The sequence below is a fragment of the Hydra vulgaris genome, chromosome 12 (assembly GCF_038396675.1).
Source record: "Hydra vulgaris chromosome 12, alternate assembly HydraT2T_AEP".
In the NCBI taxonomy this organism is placed as follows: Eukaryota; Metazoa; Cnidaria; class Hydrozoa; order Anthoathecata; family Hydridae; genus Hydra; species Hydra vulgaris.
The window spans coordinates 60028130-60040862 of record NC_088931.1 but is presented as its reverse complement, the minus strand read 5'-3'; the positions used below and the strand labels follow the sequence as shown (position 1 = coordinate 60040862).

Sequence of the window (12733 nt, the reverse complement as noted above, 5' to 3'; positions counted from 1 at the left end):
ATATTTAATATTGTTTTATTTATATCTTATCCAACTTGTTGAATGGCATTATTCAAAGTATCAAAGCTTTTCTTTGATACTTTAAACTACTGTTATAATAAACATTCTTGACAATACCTTTGCACCAGTCTATCATAATATGTTGGCTTTTATAAAATGCTTGATAAGGTAAATAACTGCTGAAAACATCACAAGTCAAGATTGTCGTCATTTGCTTTTCATTTGATGGTGCTAGCTTTTTAGGATTTTTGTTCTTTTTCTACAAATAATTTCAACTTTGCCTTGATCAAATTGCAAACCAGACTCATCACAATTTAATATATGAAACAACTTATTGCCTAAATTATGTTTATTATTTGCTGCTGCTAATTTTTAAACCAATTGTCAATTATAGCTGGCTGTGTAGCCACTGCTTTAATAGCTCGCGTGCAACTTACTTTTCTTGGGCAAATTTCTTTATAATATTTATTCATAAAACTGAAGTAGCGATTTCTAGCCAGTTTGCTGTCTAAATAAACTAGTTTGATTTGATTCTTTTAAATAATTTTCAACAACAATCAATACATCTTTTCTATTCAAGCCTATTCATTTTTTTTATTCAAGCCTATTCATTTTCTATTCATTTTTTTTTTTAATTAAGATAATCTACATAAAATTCTGCACAAAATAGTGTTTTTTAATTTTTTGTTACAAATCAAAGTTATACTTTTCTATTTTTTTGTTAATTTAGTTGTAATAGATTTCAAATTGAAATCTTTCAAGATTAAAATAGTTCATATAATGTTTTTTTTACTTTATTCGATTTGTCTTGTTTAGATGTTTATTAACTTAAAAAAATATTTCATAAATTCATTAAAATAAGCGAGTTATGAAACTACGATTTTTATAAGCTAATTTTTAAAATTCATCATTTTGTTGTAATGTGTAACACACAAAACACATTAGCGACACATTAATCTGAGATTTTTTTTTTTTTAACTATTATTACTTTTATTCAAATTGGTTTTAAAATATACATAAATATTACGGTTTCTGTAAATTAAGTACTCTTTTATTTTTTATTTTTTGTTCTTTATTTAAATATTACTTTATTACAAATTGTTATATATTTTATTTTCATATTTTTCAATACATACTTTGTATAATATACGTAGATAGTGTGGCTCTCGTAAATACGGGCTCTTTAATTAATTAATTTATTTTTTGTTTTTCTTTTTTACTTTTCTTTCAGTTTTTCTTGTTTATTTGATAATTACTTTTAACATGAATATTGTTCTTAAAGCATTTCTTAACCTAATTATTATTTATTCTTACATTTATAATTTTCAATAAGTAATTTGTAAAGTATAAATAAATTCCACACACAAAACACATTTAGTGTGTGGAACCAGGCTTTCTTTTTTTATGTTGTTTATAAATATATTTATTAGATAAATATTTATTATTTTATAAAATAAAATTGATTGATATGATTCCTTTTGCAATCACTTCAATCTTTTAATAAAGATACTTAAGATATAAAGATACTTAACTTTATCATATTTGTATATTCAGATAACACTTGATCACATAGCATGGCAGACTTTGGTTCTCGAAACACCTGTTAAAAAGAAAAATATTTGAAACACAAATTTAAAATAAAAAAATAAAACTAATCATCCTACAATTTATTATTTTTTCTATTCTAATTTTTTTAAATAACCATATTTTTTACCACTTATACCCATATATACTATCCTTATATTTCACCCTTATTTAAATATATAAATATATACATAAATATATATATATATATATATATAAATATATATGTATAAATGTATATACATATATATATATATATATATATATTCCAGCCGTAATTATTATTCTTATTTTCCAACATTAATAAATATTAATTCCAACATTACTATCTTCATTAACAAAATATATGTAAAAAATACGCAATTATTATTTTAGAAAATTTACCTTTTTTTTGCTATCAATTTTATTAAATAATGAAGTATTAATCCATCGTTTGTAAACAAATTCTTCATATTCGTATGAAGGAAAAAAACAAACAATGCCACCAGGAACAACAGAACAAATATTAACTAACAAACGACCTAGCTCATCAATCTACAAAACATAAAACCTGCATAACTCAAATTATAACTTTATCAGTCACATGATTATATTCAAATCAAATTAAAAAAAAATACCAAATCAAAATTGTTTCTACTCTGGTAAGTAAAACTCATGTCTATTGAAGAAGGACCTTTTTGTAAAGCTAACACAAGTAAATTACTTGATGGAATTACATGACCTAAAGGTACATTAGTACTTTTAATATATTAATACATTTTCAATTAATTTTTATCAATAATTGGAGATACAAACATATAATTACACAACACTAACCACATGAAAACTCTGTAATTCGTGATGAAGGAATACCAGAGGTGTAAAACAATAAGTCTTTAATCTCACCAACCTGAAAAACAAAGTTTTTCCAACAAAAATAGTTTACCAAAAACTTAAATAATATTAAATATTTTAACTTATTACACTTATTGCATGTAAATTAAAAACCATAACTTACTGGTGCCATAGTTCCACCTGCCAAAATGAGAGATTTACAATCTTTTATTATGTCATTAAAGTGTACTGCTGGATTAAGCATGAGAAACTTAATAGAAGATTTATTGGGAACTTCTAAATATAAAAGTTTTTTTTTTCAAATCTTATAAAAGCTATTTCAATCACTGAATATTGAAACACCATTGCCTCAAAAAATTATCTAACGTTAATATTTCCACCAATATGAATTATAAATCACTTATGAACTTTAACTAATAGTATATTTTTTAATTCAATTTGCAAAAAACGTTTTCTTTGGAAATATATCTACCAGACTATTAAATCATTTCAATGAGGCAAATATCTACACTTGCCTCATTGAAATGAGACAATATAGATATTTGCCTTGAAACCTTCAATGTTTTTTGTTACTGTTGTTGTTACTACTGTTACTGCTTTTTGATTCTTTAATGTTCCAAATAAATTTAATGTTTTTAAATTTAATGTTCCAAGCTTCTAAAACAAAATCTACATGTTTTTTTTTCTCTGGGAGTTGGAGACAAATTGATACTTCACAAGACAATTACTGTAGACTTTTTTAGACATTTAAAACATTAAAAATTATTTAGTTGGATGCTATTCATTTAGAGGACAAAAAAAAAGAATGCAACTTTTAAAGTTGCGAAGCAAATGGTTAGGAAAAATAAAAATGTTGTTGGAGAAAACTGTATTAAAGTACAAGATTAAAAAAACAAATTACAATTGAAATTAAGGTAAAAACAAAGTGGATTGCTCATTTGGAAAAATTACTAAATGAAGAAATTAATTCAAAAAAAAAAAGAGAATAAAATAAATAGTGAGGAAAAACAAAGTTTATTAGTTTCAGTATCTAAGAGTTAAAATTGAATCAGCTTGTGGAGCAGAAGGTGCAATTAGGACAAAAGTAAAAATGGGGAATAAAGATTAATAGTGTCAACCACCAACCTTTATTCAAATATAGACAAATAAATGTGTGATGTGACTCTAAAAGATAATAAATGAAGTGAATCTTAGACAGCAATTGGAAATTGTGAGTGTATCTGTGATAGGGTGCATCATGGAAGATTATAGTCTTTGGGGATACAGAGTGTAAAGATGCAGATGATTGGGTATCTGCATATAGAGAATTAGTATTCTCAGAAGAAAAAAGTAGAAAAAGATTTGACAACTTGAGTTATGCAGATTGAAAAAACTTCAGTTGTATGTATGAATGTATGTATGTATGTATGTATGTATGTATGTATGTATGTATGTATGTATGTATGTATGTATGTATGTATGTATGTATGTATGTGTGTATGTATGCATATGCAAACAAACATACATAGCAAAAACAAGCAAAATTTATTATTAAACTGTTATCACTTATATTATGTAAGGAATTTAAAACAAACAAAAAACTCATACTGCTTTTAGTCACCAAGATTCTTCCATCTTTGTCAGAATGTATGTATGTATGTGTGTATGTATGCATATGCAAACAAACATACATAGCAAAAACAAGCAAAATTTATTATTAAACTGTTATCACTTATATTATGTAAGGAATTTAAAACAAACAAAAAACTCATACTGCTTTTAGTCACCAAGATTCTTCCATCTTTGTCAGAATTAGTGAGAGCATACAAAAATGACTCAGCATACATGAACTGAGAAGTTTGCAAAACCTCAACATTTTCTTCACTATGTGTTGTAACATACTCTGTTTGGTATTTTTCAACAAATCCATTTAACTATAAACCAAGAAGATAAAGAAGTTGTAACAGAATAGAGTTTAACAAACACAAATTTATTCTTAATAAATAATAATTAAATAAATAATAGTTAAATAAAAGAAAATAACTTATTAATATCAAAACTATAAATAATAATAATATAAAAATTATTATTATATATTAATGATTGTTTTGATATCCACATATAAATGTATAATATAATAATAATATAATATAAATTATAATGACAATAAATATAATGGCATACCTTTTTTGCTATTGAACTTTGCTCGCAGTATTTATGAATCTAATAATATTTAGCTTTTTAAAATAATATAAAAATAAATAATTTCTTTAAATGATACTATTATTATTGAAAAGTATATTTTTAGCTTAAAATCATTTTAACAAATTTTAACATTGTTATTTATATTTTCAGTTTGATAAAAAAAATATAGTAGTAAATTGATAAAAAGTATAAATAAACAATAAATATTTAAATGATATTTTATAATTAAAAATTGTAAAATAAATGGTAATATTTATTATACATTTATTTTATTAAGAATTTTTTAACTTTTTTTTTAATTTCTAATTACTATTATTATGTATACTTATTATACAAACAACATACCTTAAATAAATTTACATTGTCTATTTTTGCAGAATAAATAAAATCATTAATAGTTGACAAATATTCTAAAATAAAAAAATATTAGATTTTAATCAATAAAGGTTTAATTGAACTTAGAAATAGTAGCATTTCACTACCACTAAGAAACCTACAAGATTCTCATTAGTTTAAACTACCCTATTGAGAAAATCTCATCTAACTAAAGAAAAGCTAAAGGCAACCATCTAAAGACATTATAACTAACAATAGAATTGACATTCACTTCATTAAAAATTTCACACTTCCTTTTTAAATAAGATTTTTTTTTTTGTGAGGCTAATAATGTGCTTCGAGAAGTCCTTACAGTCTTATTACAGAGCACCACAGAAAGCATTTTACTAGGAAGTTCTTGTTATCTTATTACAGAGCATCGCAGAAAGCATTTTACTAGGAAGTTTGTGCCTTTTTTCTAAACATAAAGTATTCTCTTTAGGGCCTCTAGCTAAAAGAGAGAGAGAGAAAAAAAACTCGTTCCTGCATTGATTGAATTAATTCCATGGGTATCTCATGAAATACTTAAAGTGTTAAATAGATCATACATAAAGTATTAAATTAAGATGCATAAAGTATTAAATTTATCAAATTTTATTTTTTAATAAACTATTCTCCAACAAGGCTGCAAGCAATCAATATTTAAGATGCGAGTTACTAGAAAGTAAAGAAGTCGCTTAAAGACCAAGGAAACAGTTTACATGAACCTTTTAAAAATTTAAAGACAGGAAAGAATGCTAAACTAAAATTGTTCTAAAAAAATCTAGATTATTAAAAGTTTTTAAAGAAAGAGCTACAGCAATTTGATGCAACTTTGCTGAACAAGAAGCTATGCAATATTGTGTTTTTGGTTGGTTGAACAAGAGATGATTGATTGTTTGAGCAAGGATTGTGGTGGTATTCGTAGAAAAATAAAAATAAAAACTAACAACAATAAGAATAATAAGACTTTAGTACAATGAGAACAAAAATAAAACTATCCTTATATTATATCCATCAAGGACAACACATCATCAAAGTCATTTTCTGCAATTGAAAAGGAATGATCTAATAATTTTGAAAATTTTCCTATATATACCATATATAGAAGGCTTATAAAAAGACTAGCATGCCAGACTTTGTCAAAAGCTTTTACTATGTCAAGCAACCTTGCCTCACTTCTTCCATCTAATGCTCCATTCAATATTTTAATTATATCATTTGTAGAACAAAAGGATCAAAATACATATTGTCAGAGTAAATCTGATCAAAGATAAGACATTTAAAACTTTAAATTAAAGCACTTGCTAATAATGGTAAGAAAAGTGAATAACAGTTACAGGGATAAGAGCAGTTTCCTGAATTTTTAAAAATTGAAACTAGAGCCATTTTTGAAATCTCCTGAAAACATGAAGCACTGAAAAGTATTTTTAACAACAGAAGCTTGTAATTTTAATGTAAAATGTTTGAAATTTAAAAAATTTAAAACCAATGGATTTTGATATTTATTTTAACTTACATTAAAATATCAAAATTATCAAATTTAAATATCAAAGACATCAAAATTGATATCTTTGATAGCTAAAATCAAAGGTATCAATTTTGAGAATAAAAAACTAATGTTTTGTTCTCAAAATGTCACATTGGTGAAACTTTTGTAAAAGCTGTGTATATGTATAATTTTATAACAATAATCATTTTGATAGCAATTGACACTTGTATATATAAATATATATATACAGTGCTGTGGCTAGTTGTTTGAAGGCCCCCCTTCCCAAAACCTATTAATATTTTTTTTTTCTCCCAATTTCTTAAATTTTTCAAAAAAAAAGTTATAAATAACTTAGAGCTCAAAAAGAAAAAAATTTGCTAACAACTATAATAAGAGACAAAATTTGCTAACAATTTTAATAAGAGATAAATGATACTAAAAAAGTATGAATTTTTTATGATATAAAGATAATACCTTCTGTTTGTGATTCAATATGTTCTAAAAAAATAAATTAAATCTAAAAAATATTCATGTTTTACTATTTAAAGTAACAATTTATGCAAGCTAATATATGGTAATTTTGCCATTGAAAACACATAAAACATATTTTACCTTTAAGTACTTTTAAAAGGGAGTTAAAAACAAAAATTATTTGTTTAAGGTACATCAAGTTTATGGCCTTCAGTCCTTTGCTACAAAATTTGTTTAAAAATACAACATAAGCATTGTGGTTACTGTAATTTTCATTCAAATTTATTGCTACCATAGTAATATTATTTTTTTAAAACTATAAATATTTTACTTTAAATATTTATAAATATTTTACTTGTCATTATAGTTTAACCTTCTTTTAGTTTATCCTAAAATTTTTTCATTTAATGCTTTTTGCACTGTATTTTGACTACACTGCGACCATTTTCTATAGACACATGTAGAATTTATCAGATTTACAGTGTTACAGTGGTAATAAAACTGTTCTAACGGTACTTTTGAATAAGTATATGTAGGAAAACAATGATCCATTATGCACCTGATTATTAATCAGGTGCATAAAGGTTGTCTTGATTATATTAAAATAATTAAATTTTTAATATTCATGTGGCAATTTTCTATAGAGGCACTAAAGTTCTTACGAGTTTTGACAAACAATTTTCTATAGGTCAAAATAGGTCAAACATTAGCTTATCATTGAGACAAAGTTCCAAATCGAGAAATTGCTAGAAGATTGAAGAGATCAGATCACATTATCCGTAATTTCTTGAAAAATCCAACAGATTATTCAACAAGAGGAAACCAAAGAAATCTAAGGTTTTAGGCCATGAAAAACGCAGAATTGTTCGACTCGCATCAAATTCATCAAAAAGTTTGAAAACAATAAAGTCAGATTTGGGTTTAAATAATTGCAAGGAGACAATTATGAAAGGTCTTAAAGACAGCCCACACATTGTACGATTAAAAATGAATAAAGCACTAAATTTGAAGCCCGTTCACAAACAGAAACAGATGGAATTGGCCCATGATAACATGACATGCGATTGGGAATAAGTAAGAAGTTTTAGATTAAATTCTCATAAATACGTAATATATCTAAATAGCTGAATATTTTTTGTTTTCAACACCAGGTGATTTTTTCGGACAAGAAAAAGTTTAATCTTGATGGGCCTGATGGTTTTAGTAGCTACTGGCGTGATTTGAGGAGAGAACCCAAATATTTTTTGACAAGGAATTTCGGAGGTGGATCTTTGATGGTTTGGCTTGGGTTTTGTGCAACAGGAAAGTTAAATTTAGCATTTACATCTTGCAAAATGAAAAGTTCTGAATACATTGATGTGCTAAAATTATGTTTGATTCCATTTAAAAATAAATACCGACGCAAAAAGTTTGTTTTTTAACAAGACAACGCCACCATTCACACTAGTAACGAGACTAAAGCTTGGTTTGAAGCTAAAAAAATAAACAAATCTGGTGGCCTGCTTGCAGTCCAGATTTGAATCCTGTTGAAAACATCTAGGGAATCATTGTAAAACGTATCTATGCTGACCAGAAGCAATATAACTCTGTGACAGAGCTAAAAGTAGCGGTATCAGAATGCTGGGAGGATATGGAGCCAAAAGTGCTGGAAAACTTGGTGGGAAGTATGCCAAAACAAATTTATCAAGTAATTTAGCGCAAAGGAGGTCCAATCGAGTACTAAAAATTTGATGAAAACATTTTTTTTGATAGTTTTGTTAAAAAAATGTAAACTGCGTCTATAGAAAATAGTCAGCTATCTTTTGAATTTAATTCATTTATGATTAACCTCTTTTCAAATTTGATATTATTTTTTGATAATTTTCATTATTTTTTGATACTTTATTTATAATTTATTGAAATACACTATAAAAAAGAAGTTAAGTGCGCTTTTAAGACATAATCCACATGCGCCTATAGAAAATGGTCGCAGTGTATTATATTTTGTGCTGTATTTATAAACATAAATACTTTAAAACAAAATATAGCAATATAGTGTTGATTTTCATAAATAAAGTACATACAAATACTTATCTTTATAATGTTTTAATTGGTTAATCGATGATGCAATCTTAAAAAAAATTGTTTATGAAACATTTAATTCATTCATTTAAAGTATTGAAAAAAGAAACAAGAAAAATGTAACAGCTTTAGTCACCAACAAATGTGTAACAAATGTTTAAACAATAAATATTGGAAAAGAACAATATATATATAACAATAATAATTTTAAAGTAAATATATGTAAATATATGCTAATATATTTACATATATACTTTTAAATTTTAAAACAATTTTAAAGAAATGTTTATTAAATTTTAAAGAACAACTAAACAAATCTTATCACTAAAGAAAACATACTTGATTCTGTCGGATTTCAATGCTATGTATGTTGTTGATAGTTTCAATCAGATTATGTGCTTCATCAATTATAACAACACAATCTTTTATATTAATACCAACAGATTCTCTAGTTCCTCTGTGTAACAATGTCTGATATGGCAAAACTACTAACTGAAAGAAATGAAAACTTTTAGAAAAACTAAAAAATGAAAACTTTCAGAAAGTAATAAAAACCTTTAAAACAGAACAAATAAAACACAATCAATAAAAAAATTAACACTAATAATTTTTTTTATACTATTTTCCAATCTAAAACAGTTTTCCAAATGCAACAATAAGACATGGATATAAGCTGGTTATAAAAAACTTTTACTTAATATAATTTTATATATAACATAATATTTAATCTTCATCTAAAGTCAAACTTTAAAAACTTTAACAACTTGTATTTCAATTTCGATATTAGGATGCATTCATTGCTTTTAAGCAATTAATACTTTTCAATAAAAAACTAAACAAAGCAAGTAAGGTAAAAAAAAAAACACAGTGAACCTGTGCCTTTGGTATAGTTTGCCTTGTTCCGTAATATGGACATATATTCAGGTCTTTTCCAAGTTTAACAATTTGCTCTATGTCTTGAACTTCCATCTACATTTGAAAAAATTTTAATGTTGAATCAAATGTTTTTTTAATTTTTAAATTTTTGATTTTTCAATTTTTAAAGTAACAAAAATCATTCTTTTCAAAACAAGACTTACATTATTTAAGTTTTTAGTTTTTAGGAATTAAAAAAAATAGTTAAAGAGGAAAAAACGGTTGTTAGATTATTGATAAATTATACAAGTCAATTATATCAGCATATAAGTCAAATATATAAGATTTTTTTTTTTTTTTAATAATTTTATTGCCTACATTGATGAGAGTCTATAATAACACATTTCCTGGTACAAACTCCATTAAATATATAAACATAAATTTTTTTGTATTTTTTGATAACATTTCTTAGTTAAAATATTGTCAGGATCAAGCTTCTCAAACATAGAACTGACACTAATCAGTTGTCTCAGAATTATTTTAAACAATCAGAATAAAATCTGTCAAAAAGTGTTTAAAATATGCATAATTAGCTTTTGAGAAGTATTTAATGTTTTATTTTATTATATATATAGTTATTAACATATAATTTATGTAAACAAAACGTTAAACCATTATTATATGGGTAACGCTCATATAGCATTAAGTGTTGTATGCTGGGCTAATAAAAGCCAATGCAAGTTAATTCCGATAAAAAGCAGTATAGAATTAATAGCTGTTAAATATATATATATATATTTTGGGTTTGATTCTAAATTAAATGATGTCTGAATCATGTATGTTTTTTAGGCAGGGCCTTGTTTTAAAACCAAACTAGTTACAACCTAATTACAATAATAGAGAGAGAGAAAAAACAGTGCTGGTTAACACTGTATGTTTATGGCTACAAAAAGCAATTTGAAACCAGTTATCAAAATCAGTAATTCAAAATTCAGTTATCAAAATCAGTAATTTTGGTGAAAAATGGATTTTAATCTAAAAATGAGTAAAACAAATTTATAAGGTGAAATATCAGATAAATAAAAGCTAAAATGAACCCATCAAATTACTGCAGTTAAAGCAACTGTGAAAAAAACTAGTACTATCAATTTGTTATGACTTGATAGTTATTTTGTCAGTTGCTAGATTAATAAGGTTAGAATGCAATATTATTAAAGGATGTATTCCTTCATGCATGGATGAAAATTTAAATATACCAACAAAAGCAAGAGGATTAGGGCACATTGAAAACATTTTTTCTAAATTAGGAATATTTTTGAATGAGCTACAAGTTGAACTTGCTTTTATATAAAATTTTGAACAATCATTCTAAATTACATAATAAATAAAACCTTAAACCATAAATATAAATAAATAACTTAAAAAAAACCTTAAACCATAAATATAAATCTTTTTAATAATTCAATCAATGATTATTTTTCATCGCTGTTCAGATATTTCACTAAAATCAGATGATCTTCTGAGTTTTTGTTTGTTAATTTTAGATTTCTCAATCCAATCGTTTAATTTTGATGTTCCACCCTTTTCAATGCACATAAATTTGTTTTGCAAAAAGTAGAAATGTTTTTTTGACAACACCTTTTATCTGCATCATATTCTCTTCAAAATGACTTTTGAATATGGAGTTGTATTATAGGAGTTACTTTATTAAGTTTATTTCCATTTCCAAGGACAATAAAACAATAAGCACAAATAAAAGTTTTGTTTCATTTTGACAAAAAATATGTTTTATATGAATTGGTCTTTTAATCTGTTTTGAATAGATAATATTTTATGATGTAATCATAAAATGAACTTTTTATAGATATTTTAAATAATTAAACCTCAATTTTTTTTGTTTAAAAGTGAGGTTTTACAAATTATTTTAAAACACTTTAATTAACTCAATAATAATAATTTAAAAAAAGTTGAATAAACCAAAATGGCGGTCTCAGGAGAGCACAGTGCATGGTTCAGTGCATCAATTAATTTACAAAAAATATTATTTAAGGAATAATAATTTTGTTCTGCTTTCTTATTAGAACTAATGTTTCTTATTAGAACTAACTTAATTTTATTAAATTAACATACAGCAGATAAAGTTATGTCAGCATTATCCATATTATAACACTTATTTAAAGTTTTGTTTATGTAAATTTAACTATGTAAATATATCTGTGTGTATAAGTAAAATCAATAATTCAAAAATGTTCAGATGTATAATCTGTTGAGGTTTGTATCAGTTTGTAGCTTCTGAAAGAGTGAAAAAAATTCAGTGGAAGAAAACAAAATCTTGCAGTCAATTTAGCACATTGTGTTTTACTACAGTTTGGTAATTAAAATTTATGTTTAATTTTTCTTTTAATTTCTTTTTCAAATAAAAAAATTGTTTGAGAATTTATAAGTACCTTTATTGTTTTCTTTTTTTTTTTGTAAACATTTTATTACAATACTTTATCTATTAAGATCTATTGAAAAGAAATTACTGTGACATAATCTCTAAAATCGTGGACTTTTTTAGAGCTGTAATATGGACAACCATTTGATGTTTCCTCTTTCTTATGTTTTTTCTTTGGTTGATTTAAATCTTTTTTTCTTTCTAGAAAAATATAAAAACAAGAAAATGAGTAAGCAAAAAAAAAAAACTTAAAATGAAAATCTTTATTTAAGGTACATAAAACAAATGAAACAAAAACAAAAGAAAACTTCAGAGCTTCAAAAATTTCATTATCATGTTCTTAAAAAAAAGAGTTTAAAAATAGTGTTAAAAAAACTTCTTTTAATATGGACAATTGAAAAAATAATATGGTTCAATTTTTTTTTTAGTATTGTTGCCATGTTCCATGTTGGTAAAAGAAG

At 24.6% G+C, this 12733-nt stretch overlaps 1 protein-coding gene across 1 annotated transcript in view; it reads right to left on the bottom strand.

Annotated features, from left to right (window-relative positions):
- Positions 1–12733, bottom strand: part of LOC100198206 (ATP-dependent DNA helicase DDX11) — a 53782-nt gene that overhangs the window by 17962 nt on the left and 23087 nt on the right. The window contains exons 10-23 of the mRNA XM_065813932.1: positions 12361–12473; positions 9854–9949; positions 9320–9472; positions 8983–9029; positions 7061–7140; positions 6923–6946; positions 4948–5012; positions 4582–4620; positions 4172–4331; positions 2582–2694; positions 2401–2473; positions 2202–2305; positions 1969–2118; positions 1534–1600 (exon numbers count right to left, since the gene is read on the bottom strand). Coding sequence (XP_065670004.1) covers positions 1534–1600; positions 1969–2118; positions 2202–2305; positions 2401–2473; positions 2582–2694; positions 4172–4331; positions 4582–4620; positions 4948–5012; positions 6923–6946; positions 7061–7140; positions 8983–9029; positions 9320–9472; positions 9854–9949; positions 12361–12473 — 1284 coding nt within the window. The remainder of the gene's footprint in view (positions 1–1533; positions 1601–1968; positions 2119–2201; positions 2306–2400; positions 2474–2581; positions 2695–4171; positions 4332–4581; positions 4621–4947; positions 5013–6922; positions 6947–7060; positions 7141–8982; positions 9030–9319; positions 9473–9853; positions 9950–12360; positions 12474–12733) is intronic.